The following is a 16,922-nucleotide window of genomic DNA, read 5'->3' on the forward strand; positions in this document are numbered from 1 at the left end:
TCTAATCTAAATCAATTGCACGAACGATTCCTATAAAAAAAAAAAAAAAGAAAAAGAAAAAGAAAAGCGTTTAAACCAAGAAATCCGGCGGTATGAACTACTGGCTTAATCCTTGCAGAACTTAACCGCCTGTCATTTCTTAAATTAGCATTCCTAAGGATGGCCGTCTCATCGTTGGCGTTTCCAACTGGGACAATGATTGGGTTCGCCCCTTGCGCCTGGAAGATAGGGCTACTATTTGGACCACCACCAGTCAGGTCTCGGATCTTTTTTTTTTTTTTTTCTTTCTTTCTTTCTTTCTTTTTTATTTCCTTGTGCAAAATTTGGGGCAAGCGGGATTCTGGGCGCTTCGGAGGAAGCAAATTCTGCGGTATGATTGAATGAAAATTGAAAATAGATTTGCGGGGGCGTGGCGCTTAACTATCAGTTGTTGGACACGGATTTTCTTTTTCTGTTTGTTCTTTTCTTTTTGTTGTTTTACTATTCTTGTTATTCCTCCGTGTCAATGACGAGGCAATATTTATCAAGTGGTACGTGTAAAGAAGTGGTAACTATTTTGATCCCGACTATTGCGCGCCTATTCTCCATCCAGCGAGGACTAGATTGGAGAGGCCCCATTCTTAACGTCTTTCACTGGGCGTTTCATGTTATATTTAGCCAGGGTCCTTTTTGATCCTGGTTCCAGAACAGTTCTTACCCTGTAATGGAGTCATTGACGCGCATTAGGTAAAGTAATATGTGAACAATATTGTCGCATATCCGACGGAGATGTACTCCGTACACCAAAAAGGAACTACGGAGTACAGACCAAGTAAATTAAAAACGAGAGCAGACTAAGTATCGCTGCCTCATCGACACCTGAGGGCGACCTACTCTACCTCAGCCTCCTAGTGCCCAGTGCTAGACTACTTAAGGGCTGACGGCAGTTGGAGAGGGGGGGAGAATAACATCCAATCAAAAGTTGGTGGAGAAACCGCACTGACTCCTGAGCTTCAGTTGGTCCGAGTTCAAGTTGCATTAAACCCCCTCCAGGACATTAAGAAGGTATTCGGCGATTCGCCGGTTGACATTTCTCCTGTGAACCAACCGCTGTATGTGATAGATGTTGGCGCACGAGCTAGTCGATCGTTGCATATCAGTTGTTCGGAGGTGATTACCTTACGTGTGCCTAGTTTTGGGGGGAAGGAGTGATGAGGTAGTATCAATATGGGTGGTTGGACTATATTGGGAGCTCAGACCATCGTGGTATATCGATTTCCCACCATTGTTACAGGGAGATTGTTTGTACCGTATGATAGTCTGATTTAGTTGATTGATATGAACTCCTTTGGGAGGGGGGAGGGGAGGGGGGGGGGGGTATACTAGTCCTGAAATAGTCTTCTTTTGCTGCTTTATCTTGGACAACTTACTAGGTAGTATATTGTCTTACTTTCTATTCTCTGATTCCTGTTTCTGGGCCGGATGGTGTTTGGGACTGCGTGCAACGGGAGGAAGTTTGAAATTGCCCCTGAGTCCAGAAGTATGCATAGGAGTGGGTCCGTCCTTCACGGTTCACTTGCGATCGGCCGGCCTAGTGGGGGGTTAGTGGCCGCTTGTGAGCCGTCCACTGTTGCTCTTTTCTTACTGCTTGGAATTTCTTCCATTCCAGAGATCTTTTTTATCTCCAGATCTTGGCCCCAGTAGGTCTCGTCTCCCTCTCTCACTTTCACTGCGATCTCCGTGCAGGACAGAGGGTTGATACACTTTGTATGTACTATGCAATGGACACATTTTTTAGATATATAGACTTTACTTCAAATTTAGGAATACTATTAAGAATAGAAGCTATTTCATTTTCCACAGTTGAATAGGATAACCTTTTCTTTTTTTTTTTTTTTTTCCCTTAACCGCCCAAGAGGTTCAATATTCTAATGATCCAAATTAATACATACTTTTTTTTTTTTTGATAAACGCCCCACCAGGTCTCCCTCTCCGAATCAGGTAATGCTCACTATTAGGCTGTCTTCCCGAACCGCCAATCCTTTTCTCCTTTCCACCCCTTAGTCTGGTCGTCTTTCCAAGTCTCCTGGTCACCACCTTCACTCCTGGACCAAAAAAACTAGGCTCCTTTTCCCAATCGTCCATCAATCAACGTACGCCATTCCAAGGTCTATCAATTCCCACTCTAAGTCTTACCCCCTAACGATCCGGCGCGTGTCATTCACCTCGCCCGTTTTGCCCGTGCTCCCCAAGGAGTCAAGGCTTATCGTCACCATGAGGGTGCGTCGATCCTATGCCCCCGTTGGTTAACGGGGTGCTTCTGATTCTCTCTCCCCTTTCCTGTTTCTGATTCAATTTGAATTCCACTATAGCATGTTTCTTGGCCAATTCCGTTTCGCGCTCTCCAATAAAATTTAATACGCCTGTCATGGCCCCAGGCTGGGCTTCTCCGCCAGCTCCTGGCGCCTTATCGTCGACTCCTGCTGCGTCCGCTGTCCCCCATCAACCACACCATCAAGGGACTGGTGACACCGGCGGTTGGCCAAGTCCTCCTCCCTCCGCATCCTCCACAACCGCTCCTCATCCTCCCATTCCGGTCCCTTCTCCTACGACCACCTCCCCCGTGCGCAGGAAGCCACTTCCCCAGAATGCGGCCGCTGTGATACCTCCTCGCCGGTCCGAGTCCTCTTCCAGTGCCTCCTTCCCCGGAGGCGTATCACCTGCAGATTCTCCAATCCCTGTCACGAGCGTTTCTGACGTGCAGAACCATTCACGTTCCACTTTGTCCCAATCATCCGTCTTGGGTCCCGCGGAGGACCCCCCCCTCTTTGTTCCCAGGGATCTGGATAGGTATGAAAGCCGTGGCGCTCTTTGTTCTGATGCCCTCTTATTCGGCGCCGTCCCCTCGGTTCTGATCTTCATTCTGCCTCACTCGCCTGGTCCCACTCGGGCAGAAGACTTTCCATGCCCATTCCCCCTTCAGACGTGTCACAGCTAATCCCGCTCTTTTCTTGGCTACCCTCAGACTTCCCCATGCTAGACAGCCCGCACCTCCTCTTCGCATAGACACATCCACCTCATTCATAGATTCGTCGGACGACGTCGGTGTTGACGCGGACTACGGCTCCCAATTCGCGAATGGGGGGCCAGTGCATAGTCGTCTCGTTAGCGAACCGTTTATCCCAGTACTCAAGTCTCCCTTAATTATGCAGAAACGGGCTACAACAATGCCCGTACACCATCCTTCTAATCGACCCCCGCCCCTCCACATCGATTCGAGCGGACGCTCTTTGACCGGCGTTGTAGACGCCAAAAATCCTAAAACTCCTGGTCACAAGATCAGCTCATTCTTTGGCTGGCGCGGCACCATTACTACGTCACCTGGTGCAGAATCCTCGAGTACTGAAGTCTCAGATCTTGGTCATTCTCCGCTCCCATCCCCAATGCCTCCTTCCTTACCCAGTGCGGTGACGCCGTCCACGACGGTACCATTCGATGCCTCCAAGGGCTTTCCGCCGCGCAATCCGTCCCTGAGTAGTGCAAGTATCTTGGAAACAGGCCCTTCCACGGCGCATGTGGCTGAGCTCGAAAATGAACTCCGAGAAATCAGTTCTGAGTTGGCTGGCTCCATACGGCGAGAGATGGAGTTGGAGGACTTGGTAGAAAGGCTTCAATCGGAGTTACCCTTGGACAACGGAAATCGACGTACCAGTGATTATTTCTCTGATTCAGGCACCAGCTCCATTCGCCTGGTGTACGATGGGCGGATCGACGATGTTGAAAAATATCGGCGGGCATCGGAGCAGGAGCGGGCTCAATTGAAAGTAGATTTAACACAGAAATGGCAGGAAGAGCGGGCTCGCCGCGCAGCAGCAGATTCACATGTCCAAATACTAGAATCACAAGTACATCAGGTATGTCGATAGATTTCATCTGCTCCCTTCTTATACGTCAGGAATTGACCAGCTCTCATTAGCTCCGACGAGAGAGAGTTGACCACTCTGACCTGTCTTCTCGGACAAAAGAACTCGAGGGTGCTCTGGAAGCCACTCGCAGAAAATTGGCGGAAGAGCGCCAGATCAAAGACAATTTTGAAGACTTACTCACGGCCATGCGAGTAGAACTGGAGCAGATTCGAAATGAGCGAGATCACCTTCGTGACCATATGGTTCCCGAATTGAAGAATAGCGCAGCATCTTCATCTGATGTCTCCGAGGTTCAGCGATTGTTGGAAGAGCTTGAAGCCCTGAAGATCGAGAATGCTGCGCTAGCGCAACTACAAGGAGGCCGATTTGCTACCATATCGGAGGACGGTGAAAGTAGCAAGAGGAACTCTGCAGTTGGATTGTCACGCTCCAGTTCATTGGCTCGGATGCATTCAAAGCCTACCGTACGAACAGGACTGTCCCGTTCTAACTCTCTGTCGCAGTCGAGTCCAGTCACTCCCAAAGGGGTTGAACCCCGGGAATCCATGGCAGATCGGATAGAGAGTGTTGAAGCACAGCGCGACGCACTTCACCACGCCCTTCGGCGCTTGCTCGACCGTCAGGCTTACGAAGCTCGGGAATATGAGAAGCGTATCCGGCTGATGGAGCTAGAGCTTGCTCACGCACAGCAATTAGGCTCTCCACGCAAACTGGGTTACGAGAGAGAAGTCCGTAATCTGAGAGAGGAAGTCAATCATCTCCGGCAACGCGCCGAAGAGGCGCTGGATCAGAAATGGCAGTGCGAAAAAGGATTGGCAGGGCTCAAGATGGACCTTGACCGTGCTGAGCAGGAGACCACGTCCCTTCGGGTGTTACTGCACGAACATGATATCACCGTTCCAGAAGGCCTCGGGGCTGACCAAGACGGCTTTGCTGAGGTACTAGCCACCTCATCATCATTAGAGTCGGCATATAAGCAGCTCCAGGCAGAACGGGAGCAAGCTGAAGCAAGCGCCATTCAGTCGCCTCAGGAAGAACATGGCCAGCTAGCAGCCTCGGTTAGTCGAACGGAAAGCCTTTCGCAGCATGTGCAGAACCAGCTCGAGCGGAACAACGCGTTGCGCAGCCGCTTGGCAGACGCTATCGGCAAAGGTGAAAAAGAGCAACAGCTTTCTGCGGTTCGGATCAATGAAATGCAGGCGCGTCTGAAGGAGCTCGAAGACACCCTTTTGATAGCTCAACAACACGCCGAGGAGGAAATGGCGCGGCATGAAGAAGAGATTCACCAGCTGAATGAGAGCCATAACGCTCAGTTGTCTCGGATGAAGAATGGTGCTCGTAGCCCCGCCGGCTTGTCCCCCATGCCTCCTTCATCGCCCTTCGTTGCACGCTCTCCCCGCCTAGATAAAACCACTAGCGGCGATGGAATTTCGCTGAACCAGGCCGTAAAGCCGGAGGCCCTGGAGCGGCGGGTGAAAGAACTCGAAAGACTTCTCCGCGACGCTGATATGGAGATGGGCGAAGTAGTTAGCCGCATGAACCGTGCGCAGATCGAAGTGGCTGAACTTCAGTCTGACCGGTAAGTACCGTCGACTTGTACTTTCCTCTTGTTGATTGGATATGACTAACGTGTGTACAGCGACGAGGCACTTCGCCAAACTCGGAAACTGCAGGCTGAGATTCAGGCTGAGCGGGATGCTTTCAAGGCCCTACAGGGCTAATCCACCTCCCTCCTGGTTATGTTACGTTATTCATCTTGTATATATACTGACGATTGTGTCCCCTGGCGCTTGGTGTCGGTGTTCCGGCGTTACAAAGAGTCGTTATTTCTGTTTTGGAGGCGCATGGTAGCGCCTAGTGTGTGATGCTTTTCTTTGGCTCAAGACCACAACTACTTGGGCGCTGTGCATATTTGACGACGTTTGTATATGGTCGAAACTGAATCCACAAGGGATGTGGACATGTATATACCGTGATCATGGTGTGATCAAATTTAATACACCCATAGATATATAGAGGGGGAAAGGGCGACCAAGAGTAATACATGCATGCAGCTGACATGGTCCCTTCCGTGTGTTTGTTTGGTTTGCTCGCTTGTTTGTTCTGCTTGATCTGTCCTCCGAGGAATGCACATGTCTCAGACATACAACAATCATGCATTTGTACTCCTTATACCGGTGATAGGATTTTTTTTTTTTTGGCTCCTTTATAAAGAGCGATCCCTAGACTGTTTCGAGCTTTTGTCTACCTCTTGTCTACTGTATCTGTCTTTGCCAAACGCAAACAACCGCACAACTTTGTCGCTATGGACTTCCTCCCTGGTAAGTTTATGATAACAATACACACCTTCCTGGCGATCACTAACAACCGACACAAGAATCGATCTTATCCCTAATTCAAGACAACCCTACAATCCAACAACTCACCTCATCCTCGATCGCGTTTCACGTCAACAACGCCCGCACCACATACCTGGATCCCTACATCTCTCACCTGAAAACAAGCTACCTGGACCCATACATCATCCAGCCTCTTGCCACCATGCTCGCCTCTTCAACGTCCGACCTTGTCTCGGTCCTTATTCTCGCTCTCATTCTCATCATCTCTCTCAAGGTCCTTGACTATGCGCGACGTGTCGTCATGTTCTGGGTTACGTTGGCGCTGCGATTAATCTGGTGGGGATTTATCCTCGGAGCCATCTGGTACGCGTATAATGCTGGGTTAGAGAAGACCGGTCGCGACCTAGGCTGGTTCTACGGAGTCGTGAAGGGGTTCGCGGAGAAGTTCCAGGATGGGTTTGAGGGCGGTCAGAGATCTTCGTCGGCTACTGGAGGTTGGGGAGGGTATGCTTCTGGTCGGGATTTCCAGGTCCCTATAGGGAGGAGTTGAGCTTTTAGCTGTCTCGACTTGGTTTTTACGATTCATGTGTGATTAATGCTGTTGCACTGTTCTTGGGTATGTGCTGGAGAAAAGTGCCAACTTAGGGAGTTGGTGATATTTGCATTATCAGCGTTAATGTTTTTTTTCCCCTTCACATTTTCCTTCGTTGCGCTTCTACAATGTTGGGATTATTATGCATACATTATTCATTATTATTTGCGACATTATTTTGTTTTCATGATGGAGTCCGTTTAGATACATGACTATATCGTGGTATGTCTGCGCCTCAGATGAGGGAGCAAGCGCCCGATGATTGGGTTTTGCATTGACTGCTCGCCAGCACACTGATGCTGATTATTGGCTCTGATCCGGCTAAGCGGGCAAATCCTTGCCACGGGATCAAAGCGTATCAGTGACCTTCTGGTGCCCCTGGCGGGTCGGATGATAACAAGGTGGAGGGATGAAATGGTTCCGTCTTGTTGCCGCCGGTAGGTCCCAGGTGTATGTTCTAACAAGGCTAATTTGGCAATTAATTCCTTCATATTTCTGATCATATGTCTGCATCCTCGTAATTAACCTCCTGCTCATCGTTGGGTTCGCGCGGTTCTTGCGCTTCATGGAATTGAGTAGCGTCGTCAATATGGCTCAGAACAGCGGCGACACTGTCCTCGTCCTGCACTTCTAGTTGCAAAAATGAAACCATACTGAAGTCATCAATGAGTTGACCGACGGCCCGATTGAGCTGTTTAAATGAGCCACCGCTGAGCAATGTATCTTTGGACGACGGGTCCCCCATCGCATCAGCGTCATCATCCTGCAGCAACTGTACGTCCACATTGGTGAATCTCTTTAATTCTTTGCGAGTAACCATGTCCCGGACCTGGTCCATCTTAGTCAGAATATTTACGTGGGGCATCTCGAGCATCAGCATTGCGGACATGGCACTTAAAGTGCCGGCAAAGAACTTGGCTTTGTCAACGACAAAGGTACTTTCGAGGAGATAAGCCGCACAGAGATTGATGTTCAGGGGCCCCGCACGCGACAGAAACTGCACCAATGACGGCAGGAGGGGTATATGTGTGTAGAGCTCGATCTGGCCCGGCATGTCGAAGATAATCAGATATTCTTCGCTCAACGGATCCAAGGCTTCCGATAGGAAGTCCAAATTCTGCAGGAGGAACTCAAAGCAATAGATCAGTCCTCCATTGGGCCCCAGGCCCATTTCCTCCATGACATCTTCGAGAGTGATCAGTTCGCGAATATCCAAGTCAGGTTCATAGCTGAAACTTTCGGCGGCCGGGTCCAGGTTGACGTAGAAACAACTTCGGCGAGTATGCTGGAGATGTTGAATGACGGCATTGCAAAAGGTGGTTTTCCCTGCACCCGCAGGGCCCATTACCAAGACACCGAACTTAGACATTTTTCTGAGGTAAGATGCGCGGGGTAGAGAGGTTTATTAACCGCGTCCGTATACGACGCTAAGACGCTAGATAATGGATGCACGAACAAGATCAGGGGAGATGGGGCACTACCGCAGTAAACAAGGGATAGTTATAGCCTGTCTGCCGTCACCGTCACCGTGGACTCCGCGCTAAATGGGCCAGCCGCAGAAAGTCAGGGGCGATCTGTCACGATATGCTGCACATTCACTGTCGGACGTCGGGGATTGGCGCAGATGTCAGAATGCGCACTTTTTCTGCCGAGAGTGACCGCCGGAGGAAGATGGCGCCATCGGCGGCACATTAATACGGCCAGATTCCCCTCGATTTCTTTTCCCTCCTCCCGCCCCCCTCTTCTTTTTCCCTCAGATCTCATCTCATCTCACTAATATATCTCTTCTCTCTCCCACCTTGTGGAATTGACGCTCCTTCTCCGTCACCTCTGTACTCTCTTTCTTCAATTAATTCCTCCCTCTTATTTATCCTCATCCTTCACAATGGGCTCCGTCGCAAACCTCCCCAAGTCCGGCACTTTCCTTTTCACCTCCGAGTCCGTCGGAGAGGGTCACCCCGATAAGATTGCGTTCGTCCCCCTTACACTCCCATTGCAACCCTACTCAAGGTCACACCCATTGATACAATTTGAACAATGGTCTAACCCTTGAATTAGTGACCAGGTCTCTGATGCCATCCTCGATGCTTGCCTTGCTGAGGATCCCCTCTCTAAGGTACGGAGCGGAAATTGTTTTGCTTATTTGCGGAAAACCCCCCTCCCTTTTTTTTTTTTTTTTTTTTCCTCCTTGCCCCACCCGATTGGACCGGCTTTATCTCCGCACCTAATCTTAGCACGTACTAATCTGGTTACCATGAATAGGTCGCTTGTGAGACCGCCACCAAGACTGGTATGTAACAAATACCTTTACATAAACAATGATATTGTTTATGTCAGATAATGTGCAAATGCTAACATTGTCCCAGGTATGGTCATGGTCTTCGGTGAAATCACTACCAAGGCCCAGCTTGACTACCAGAAGGTCATCCGTGGTGCCATTCAGGATATCGGCTACGATGCTTCCGAAAAGGGTTTCGACTACAAGACCTGCAATGTCTTGGTCGCTATTGAGCAGCAGTCCCCTGATATCGCCCAGGGTCTTCACTACGAGGAGGCCCTTGAGAAGCTCGGTGCTGGTGACCAGGGTATCATGTTCGGTTATGCCACCGATGAGACCCCTGAGCTCCTCCCCTTGACTGTCATCCTTTCCCATAAGCTCAACAAGGCCATGACTGATGCCCGTAAAAATGGCTCCATCCCCTGGCTCCGCCCTGACACCAAGACCCAGGTCACCATTGAGTACGCTCACGACAACGGTGCTGTCAAGCCCCTGCGTGTCGACACCGTTGTCATCTCTGCTCAGCACAGCGATGATATCTCCACTGAGGACCTCCGTGTTGCTCTCAAGGAGAAGATCATTAAGCAGGTCATTCCTGCCGAGCTGCTCGACGACCGTACTGTCTACCACATCCAGCCCTCCGGCCGTTTCGTCATTGGTGGTCCCCAGGGTGACGCCGGTCTGACCGGCCGTAAGATCATCGTCGACACCTACGGTGGCTGGGGTGCTCACGGTGGTGGTGCTTTCTCTGGCAAGGATTACTCCAAGGTCGACCGTTCCGCCGCCTACGTTGCCCGTTGGGTCGCTAAGTCCCTGGTCAACGCTGGTCTCGCTCGTCGTGCCCTTGTCCAGCTCTCCTACGCTATTGGTGTCGCTGAGCCCCTGTCCCTCTTCGTTGAGACCTACGGTACTTCCCAGAAGTCCTCCGAGGAGCTCGTCCAGATTATCCGCAACAACTTTGACCTCCGTCCCGGTGTCATCGTCAAGGAGCTCGATCTGGCCAAGCCCATCTACTTCCAGACCGCCAAGAACGGTCACTTCACCAACCAGGAGTTCTCCTGGGAGAAGCCTAAGGCCCTCAAGTTCTAAGCGCGTCGCTGTGACTGCATAATCTTCCTTCTCCTGTTTCGTTACGAATGTGATGATTTTGCTTTGTTTCAACAACTCAAAGCATGAGCATAGACACGTCAGAAAAGCTTTGTTCCATATTTCCTTTATAATTTTTGCATGATCGTCTATAAAAAGGCGGGTTCGGCGGGATAAATTCAACATGATACCACTTTTCATCTGTTGGGAGGGATGTTACGGCGTTATCTGGGAGCGAAAGTCTTCAACACACTGCCTCCTCAGGCTTGGCACTTGTGGACCACCAGCGTCATTCAAACCAGGTCCGCACAGAAGTTTGTGGACGCTTGTCGTAAGCTGTGCTTCGGACAAGCGTTCCAGAGGAGATGATCTATCTATGGCCGGCGGCATTTGCCCAGTCATAGTTGTGCTAATCTAAACATTAGCATTATAGAGTAATGAACAATAAACCATTTATATGGCCTTTACGCTTCCGTGTAGATGTTGTAAGCACAGTAACCATCCCATATCATCCGTTGTTTGTAGATAACTCTCCCTCAAACTGCTTTGCGACGTGACCCTCAAATTCCTAAAGGCAGTTATGTAGACCTTAACAGTGTGGGGGAGGTCTACTATTAAAAGATCAGCTCTAAACTGTAACAATTAGTTAGCTGTAAGTCATTTTCCGTGTGCGTATGTCGAAGATTGTCCGAACCGTGACGCGTGATGCCAAGACGGCCCCAATTTAATCGCGTCGTCGCGGGCCAGCATTTTCGGGACATAGAATTAGTGACCCTATCAATCCATATCGTATCATTATCTCTCGATTACTCAACTATACCAAGTCCCTCTTGGCATTACCCTCTGTCAAGTTGAGCCTTGTTTATTCTTCATCCTCCTTTATGAAAGCGCACAATGCATGCTTAACCAAACGCGTTCATGGCCTCGCGTGTTTCCTCCAGCGCCCTTGACCCTTTCTCAGAAAAACCCCTCCAAGAGGTCATCACCAACCCGCCCTCCAAAAAGCGGAAAGCATGTCGCCTCGAAAATGCCTGGACCAAACAAACCATTAGCATTCGGGTGAGCGACGACAACTTATCCCACACCGTGTGGTCGGATACTGACCGACCCGCAATACACAGGCCCATGCCGCATCCTTATCCGATGAGCCATATGTCCTAGAACCGATTGCCATTATTCCGCGCTGCCGATTGCCATTCTCATGGCTGGATTTCTCCCCCACCTTGCTGTCCGAGATACAGTCCGGCAGTTTATTCATTGCAGATATCCCAGTGTTTGAGAATGGTTTGCGAACAGAGCCCGTAGTTCTGGCTGTACGACTGGCGTCCGATGGTGGGCTTTACGTCGTCGAGCGAGTTAAGAAGGGGATCTATGCGCTCTCAAAACTTGCTCGCGGTGTGGAAGAAGGGGACATCATTGTTGCTGTGAAAGGGTGGAGTCCGTCGGAGGTGGAACAAGCTCATCGACGCACGTCTGCTCCTGAGGGGGGTGGTGACTGGTGGTTGATGGCGCAGGTTGATGATCCCGTTCCGGATCCTCATTATTCTACCAAGCGAACCAAGTTTGACGTTTCTGTTGTTTTCGGCATTGCCGATCACGATGTGCGCCTGCAGGATGTGTCACCGGTGGATTCGGGTGAGAGTCGGGGTCAATCCGTGGCACCTCAGGCATATTTGGAGAGAGGCGTGAGCTCTGATGTGATCATGCCTATTGCGGGGGATTCTCAAGAGCACGGTGGTGGTGATGGCATCGGGACGGAGTCTATGAAGAATGAATCTCCTCAGTCGCCGCAGGAACTGCTGGATAGTCTGAGGGAGCAGTATCTGCAAGCCCTCTATATTTCGAAGGTATGTTGGGTTTGGGTCTAGTTGTGTTTCTGTACTAATTGTGAAAGACTTCCGTGGCATACTTTGCTAAAGGTCCGCTGGCACGTTGCCGTACGGCTTTTCAGTCGTCTGAACCGGGGACTGCTCAGCCCTCGGAACTCGTTGAGTTTTATCGGGAGGCTGTTCTTACGGCTAAAAAAATGGATCTCAAGTACCGAGAGACGCTTCCTTCGACTCTGAAAGACGTTATGCTCAGTCTTTCGGACGATGAATCGACGTTAAAGAAGAAGAGAAAGAATAAGAAGAAGCTTGGGAAAAACGGGCTTTACTCTACGGAGGAACAGTTTATTCGGACATGGTGGAAAGATCGAGCGCTTGCAGATCAAGGAGTGTCAACCGAGACGTCGCGGGACGCGGAGCTGAAGAAGCATGTTGCTGATTTACGGCTACGAGAAACCCAGCTCCAGATCCTTCTCATTCTCGAAACGATGGCTCTGGAAGCCACTATGGCTGATGAAGCAAAGTCTACTGAGGATGGTGACGGGTCCGACAAGACAAAAATATCAAAGCCTAAAAAACTACAAGATTTGAAAGTGATGCTTGAACTGCACCTCGATCGGCTGTGCATCTGGCATGCTGTTAGCTTCGACGATGTTGCAGTGTCTGATCCAAATAAAGTCTATGGCGACAACGAGTCGGGGGGCAAGAAGGTCGAAAGTGATGCCGTTCGGGACTTTTGTACTGAAGTCATCATACCCTTTTATGCTTCACGCCTACCAGATAAATGCAAATCGATCACCAGGAAACTCGGGGTCCCTAGCGTGCTATCGCCTTTCCCCAAGAAGCCCCAACCGAAGAATGTGCCCCGAGCAGAGCCTGGGGCTGCTGTTGAACGGCAACCATCACAAAAGCATCCTCGTCGTACATTGCAACGCGTATTAACGGATGAACAAACAGCCTCCAAAGGACGTCGACAATCGCTGAGTCGCTTCAATACAATACCATCACAATCCGAGCGGGAGTCGATGGAACCCTTGTTACCTTCCTTGAGCGCTAATGTACGAGGCGGTATTCAGAAGGCCAAGCGGGTAGACAATCGTGAAGTCGACCTGAACGCTGTGGCCCGGCAGCATGAGACCAAACTGAGGAAGATGCAGATGCTCATGGATCAGAAGAAGGAGCTCGACGCCGCGATCCACGCCCTTCGGAAACCGAACAGGGAGCTTGTCGCCAAGGACATTGCCGAAGATGCTGAGAAGAGACGCACAGGTGGCAGTGCAAGGAAGCCGAAAAATCCTGTCCGCAACCCGTTCGGAGAAGGTGTCCAGGTTGCAGCTACACCGAAGGGCAGCCGAAAGAGGGATGCCATCATAGGCATGCCTCCTCTTCCCCGAGGCTTGTCGATGCAGTCATCTACGCAACCAAAGGCGTCTTCATTCTTTGGAGGTGACGGATCACCTGTGATCCCTGCTTCTACCACGCGACCCAAATCATTCTCTATTACTTCCAGCTCCAGAGACATGAATGCGATCCAGGAGACCCCAACACGACGGCCAACTCAGCCGTTAGGGCCATTTGATGGACCGGCAACCGGGGTGGCCGAATCACCCCTTTCCTCCGGAAACCTCTTCCGCGTACCTCGGCGCCCGATGCCCCGATCGACCGACATGGCACCGACAACGCCCGTCGCATCACGGCGCACCAAGTCTCGTCCAGACAAGGCCACCGAACCGACCAGTTCACTCGTGATGGAAACTCCACCGAGACAAAACCTCACAGTGCCACTTATCCAGACCGACGGGCCCACAGAGGTAGCCGCAGATACGCCAGTGAAGGTGCTCGGAACACCAGTTAAGGCGTCTGCCAGATTATCTGTCCCGACAAGCACAGCGGTGCCGGTGACACCCGAGAAATCAATCTACGCGCACTTGGGATGGGACGATGATGACGATCTTGGTTTGTAAACACAAGACAATCATGGCAGGACTTTGTGTGCTTAGCGGGCGTTTAGGGTTGTTGGGATGGGATTGGGTAGGACTGCAGTTTTTAGTTTCGATACATCATGAGCATAGACGACCTGAACCTAACAATTTCAACATGAGACTTTTCAAGTTTTAAGAATAAGAATCCCTCTCCTCGATTGAATACGGACTAGACTTCCAACAATAAGACAGGTCAACAGACAGACAGCGCTACGTGTCCTATCACGCTTAGACCAACATAACCCACGGACCATGAACAATCCATCCATCCATGCCCTTACAATCATGCAACCACGCCGACCAACCACATCCCCCCAGTACGTACACTAAAAATTTAAAACCATATCCAACGTCCATAAACCATAACAACCAACCAGCCCATCCATCCATCGTTCATATGATCTGATATGATACGATATGATATGATATGATATGATATGGTATGCCATGAGCTCCCTACCCAAGATCGACAGCCCATACATAGTGTGCCCCTTCATCCGTGTCAAAACAGCACTAACCGGGCAGAAACGAGGTCATGCGACCACTTAATACGAAACTAATGGATTCCCACTCCAGACCATTATTGAAAACGGGGGAACTAAAACATCTTACCTAAGTTCACGATCAGATCATAGGTCGAATAATAGCTAGTTTGAGGACTAGTTTACAGTTTTCATTATTAGAATATAATCTGGTTCAATTAGATTTGGATCTGGGGGGCCTTGAGTATGTACCGGTACTTGGACTACGTTAATATAACTTAGTAGGTCATAAGAAAAGAAAAGAAGTCCACGTAGTTAACACTTGTACGGAGTACATAGGTACTCTATACTATCAGAGACTAAATACTAGTAAGTAGTAGAAGAGAAAGGGCGCAGCGGTTAAACGTACCCCATCCCTAGAGCGCGTAAATTATCTCTTTTGAGAAGGCGAGGGCTACTTACTTACCTAAAGGAAAGGTACTTAGTAACTACTACTTCGGAGTTCCTCTCCCTCACCTCCGGACTAAAGAAACGGAACTTTGCTAGTTTCCCTCCCCCCCAAAAAAGGCAGAATAGAATTACCACCCATCGACTTACTCCATAAAAACTAAAAGTAACTCTCTCGAGTCACCTCCAATCAATCCTCCTTCCCCCACAGCCAAGGAAAAAAACCCAAGGAACCATAATAATCCATAACCACAAAACCTAGAAACCGGAAACTCCGAATCCGGCTAAATAGAACATGCAACCAAGCAAGGAGTTAAAAAAAAAAAAAACAATGAATTGATCATTTTTCCCCACATTTTTCTTTTTCTTGGCCCCAGGATTGCTGACTCAACGGAATAGTATTCCTTAGACCGCAACGTGGGTTCAGGGAGATTGTGGGGGAGAGAGGCTCAGCATCGCCTATCATGTTGCGAGGAGGTGCAGATCGATGTGGTTTGTGACTTCCAGGTACGACGCGCGTGATTACCTATGTTTTATGGGTTGTGGGGGTGGGTTTTCTTTTTCTTATTTTCATTTTCCTTTTCTTTTTCGGTTATTGTTTTCGGGAGGCTTTTGAGTCATACTTCGATATTACCAAGTTATTTGGGGGGTAGTTACTGGTGAAACTAGTACTAGAACTATAAGATTTGGGTGGTTGGGTTTGGATTATGAGTGGATGAGTTCAGTTCTTTATTGAATGGTTTTTTGAATTTTTGGTTGGCTATTTATTATATAAATATTCAAACATGTGGTGACATGTTCATGTGAGCGACTTTTTCTATTAGATACATGATTGATTGATTGTCGATGATGTGGTTCGTTGTGAACTCCCTGTAAACTCCGATCCTGCTGCGCTTGCGCTTCCGGTCTGAAATATGTATATGGAAATGAAAAAAAATGAGATTCGTTGCTTCGTAACTTCGTAAGTGGAGATTATGCGTATGTTTTGCTGCGGGTAGGTGGTGTCCCCAGTACGCGTGTTGGTAGTGGATGGTTGTGAATGGCTTGCCCAGTTACCCGGCAATGCGAACGGGTATGCACTGCGCAGGTGATTGCCAAAGGTGTTTTGTCTTCTCTAGACAGTTGCGGCCTTTCTCCAAGAGACCTTGTTCTTTATCATCGGATGGAGAGGGAGGAGTTGGAGCAGATTGGTCGAAGGAGACGGTGAAGGTCACCTGGACGGGTTCCTTGTCCGAAGGGGCGTCGGTAGCAGTACCCTCTTTGGCCTTGGTCTCGGAGTCTTCCTTCTCATCTTCGGTGGAGTCACTCTCATCAGAATCCTTCTCCTTAGCGTCGTCACGCTTGCTGTCTTCCTCCTCCTCTTCGGACTCGTCATCCTCCAGTTCGAAAGAGTTGATTCGAGTAGTCATGTCCTTCTGTGCCCACTCCATGGAGATAACGTGCAGGCGGAAGTGGCCGAGGCACCGTCTGATATCTGGGTCTGGGGCAGTGGCCTCCCGGGCGAGCTTCTGGCGTGACAGGGTAGTGAGCTTGTAAGGCAGGGAGGTCTTGTCGGCAAGAGGGGGCCAGCGCTTGTTCATGGAGGGGTTGTTGGAGGACAGAGGAGAGGAGGATGCCTGCTTCGGCATAATGTCGATGGTTGCTACGGCCATGATTGGCGGTTGCTCTGTGGTGGTTGTATTTTTCTTCTCTTGTTGTGCTGTCTCGTCGTGTTGATTAAGCGATTATGGAGTTGGATGGGTTGAAATTGTATGCGCGATAGTCAATGAGACAGAGATAAAATTTTGCGAGATGCGACAGATTGCGAGGAATATCAAGTACGCTGAATTAAAGCACAGTGGGAGTGAAAATCTGGGGAGAGGGTAAAAGAGAAGAAAGGAAAAATGGGATGGGAAGGGAAACTCTTAAGAGTAGCGAAAGGCTATGGGGCCCGAGGGGAGTCACCAAGAGAGAAGAAAGCCCAGGCATTCCAGACCCAGGAAACT

General features: G+C 49.7%; 6 protein-coding genes across 6 annotated transcripts; 4 read left to right on the plus strand and 2 right to left on the minus strand.

Annotated features, from left to right (window-relative positions):
• Positions 1-2,866: 2,866 nt before the first annotated feature.
• On the plus strand, positions 2,867-6,045 carry BDV27DRAFT_137410 (uncharacterized protein). The gene is made up of 3 exons (XM_032068978.1): positions 2,867-3,893; positions 3,956-5,484; positions 5,545-6,045. Exons 1-3 carry the CDS (start codon positions 3,186-3,188, stop codon positions 5,624-5,626), a joined length of 2,319 nt encoding a protein of 772 aa, XP_031921692.1. The 5' UTR covers positions 2,867-3,185; the 3' UTR covers positions 5,627-6,045.
• Positions 6,046-6,053: 8 nt separating this feature from the next.
• On the plus strand, positions 6,054-7,130 carry BDV27DRAFT_66120 (Apq12 family protein). The gene is made up of 2 exons (XM_032077231.1): positions 6,054-6,226; positions 6,283-7,130. The coding sequence occupies exons 1-2, from the start codon at positions 6,211-6,213 to the stop codon at positions 6,792-6,794; spliced, it is 528 nt and encodes a 175-aa protein (XP_031921693.1). The 5' UTR covers positions 6,054-6,210; the 3' UTR covers positions 6,795-7,130.
• BDV27DRAFT_66062 (putative signal sequence-binding GTPase GPN3) lies at positions 7,066-8,407 on the minus strand. Its single transcript, XM_032077229.1, has one exon. The coding sequence runs from the start codon at positions 8,203-8,205 to the stop codon at positions 7,336-7,338; it is 870 nt and encodes a 289-aa protein (XP_031921694.1). The 5' UTR covers positions 8,206-8,407; the 3' UTR covers positions 7,066-7,335.
• A 1-nt stretch (position 8,408) lies between these two features.
• BDV27DRAFT_66063 (S-adenosylmethionine synthetase) lies at positions 8,409-10,760 on the plus strand. Its single transcript, XM_032077230.1, has 4 exons — positions 8,409-8,807; positions 8,895-8,952; positions 9,099-9,126; positions 9,203-10,760. Exons 1-4 carry the CDS (start codon positions 8,722-8,724, stop codon positions 10,201-10,203), a joined length of 1,173 nt encoding a protein of 390 aa, XP_031921695.1. The 5' UTR covers positions 8,409-8,721; the 3' UTR covers positions 10,204-10,760.
• Positions 10,761-12,024: 1,264 nt separating this feature from the next.
• On the plus strand, positions 12,025-14,141 carry BDV27DRAFT_137417 (uncharacterized protein). The gene is made up of 2 exons (XM_032068979.1): positions 12,025-12,155; positions 12,217-14,141. Exon 2 carries the CDS (start codon positions 12,227-12,229, stop codon positions 13,988-13,990), a length of 1,764 nt encoding a protein of 587 aa, XP_031921696.1. The 5' UTR covers positions 12,025-12,155; positions 12,217-12,226; the 3' UTR covers positions 13,991-14,141.
• A 1,521-nt stretch (positions 14,142-15,662) lies between these two features.
• Positions 15,663-16,908, minus strand: BDV27DRAFT_137418 (uncharacterized protein). The gene has a single exon (XM_032068980.1). The coding sequence runs from the start codon at positions 16,587-16,589 to the stop codon at positions 15,990-15,992; it is 600 nt and encodes a 199-aa protein (XP_031921697.1). The 5' UTR covers positions 16,590-16,908; the 3' UTR covers positions 15,663-15,989.
• Between the last annotated feature and the right edge of the window lie 14 nt (positions 16,909-16,922).

The sequence above is a fragment of the Aspergillus caelatus genome (genome assembly GCF_009193585.1).
Source record: "Aspergillus caelatus strain CBS 763.97 unplaced genomic scaffold BDV27scaffold_319, whole genome shotgun sequence".
Classification (NCBI taxonomy): Eukaryota; Fungi; Ascomycota; class Eurotiomycetes; order Eurotiales; family Aspergillaceae; genus Aspergillus; species Aspergillus caelatus.

Coding starts and splice junctions, on each gene's coding strand:
- BDV27DRAFT_137417 (XM_032068979.1), top strand. CDS start 12,227: ATGGATCTCAAGTACCGAGAGACGCTTCCTTCGACTCTGAAAGACGTT.
- BDV27DRAFT_137418 (XM_032068980.1), bottom strand. CDS start 16,589: ATGGCCGTAGCAACCATCGACATTATGCCGAAGCAGGCATCCTCCTCT.
- BDV27DRAFT_137410 (XM_032068978.1), top strand. CDS start 3,186: ATGCAGAAACGGGCTACAACAATGCCCGTACACCATCCTTCTAATCGA. Junction 3,894..3,955: donor TAGAATCACAAGTACATCAG/GTATGTCGATAG, acceptor AGCTCTCATTAG/CTCCGACGAGAGAGAGTTGA. Junction 5,485..5,544: donor GCTGAACTTCAGTCTGACCG/GTAAGTACCGTC, acceptor ACGTGTGTACAG/CGACGAGGCACTTCGCCAAA.
- BDV27DRAFT_66063 (XM_032077230.1), top strand. CDS start 8,722: ATGGGCTCCGTCGCAAACCTCCCCAAGTCCGGCACTTTCCTTTTCACC. Junction 8,808..8,894: donor GGTCACCCCGATAAGATTGC/GTTCGTCCCCCT, acceptor CCCTTGAATTAG/TGACCAGGTCTCTGATGCCA. Junction 9,127..9,202: donor TGAGACCGCCACCAAGACTG/GTATGTAACAAA, acceptor ACATTGTCCCAG/GTATGGTCATGGTCTTCGGT.
- BDV27DRAFT_66062 (XM_032077229.1), bottom strand. CDS start 8,205: ATGTCTAAGTTCGGTGTCTTGGTAATGGGCCCTGCGGGTGCAGGGAAA.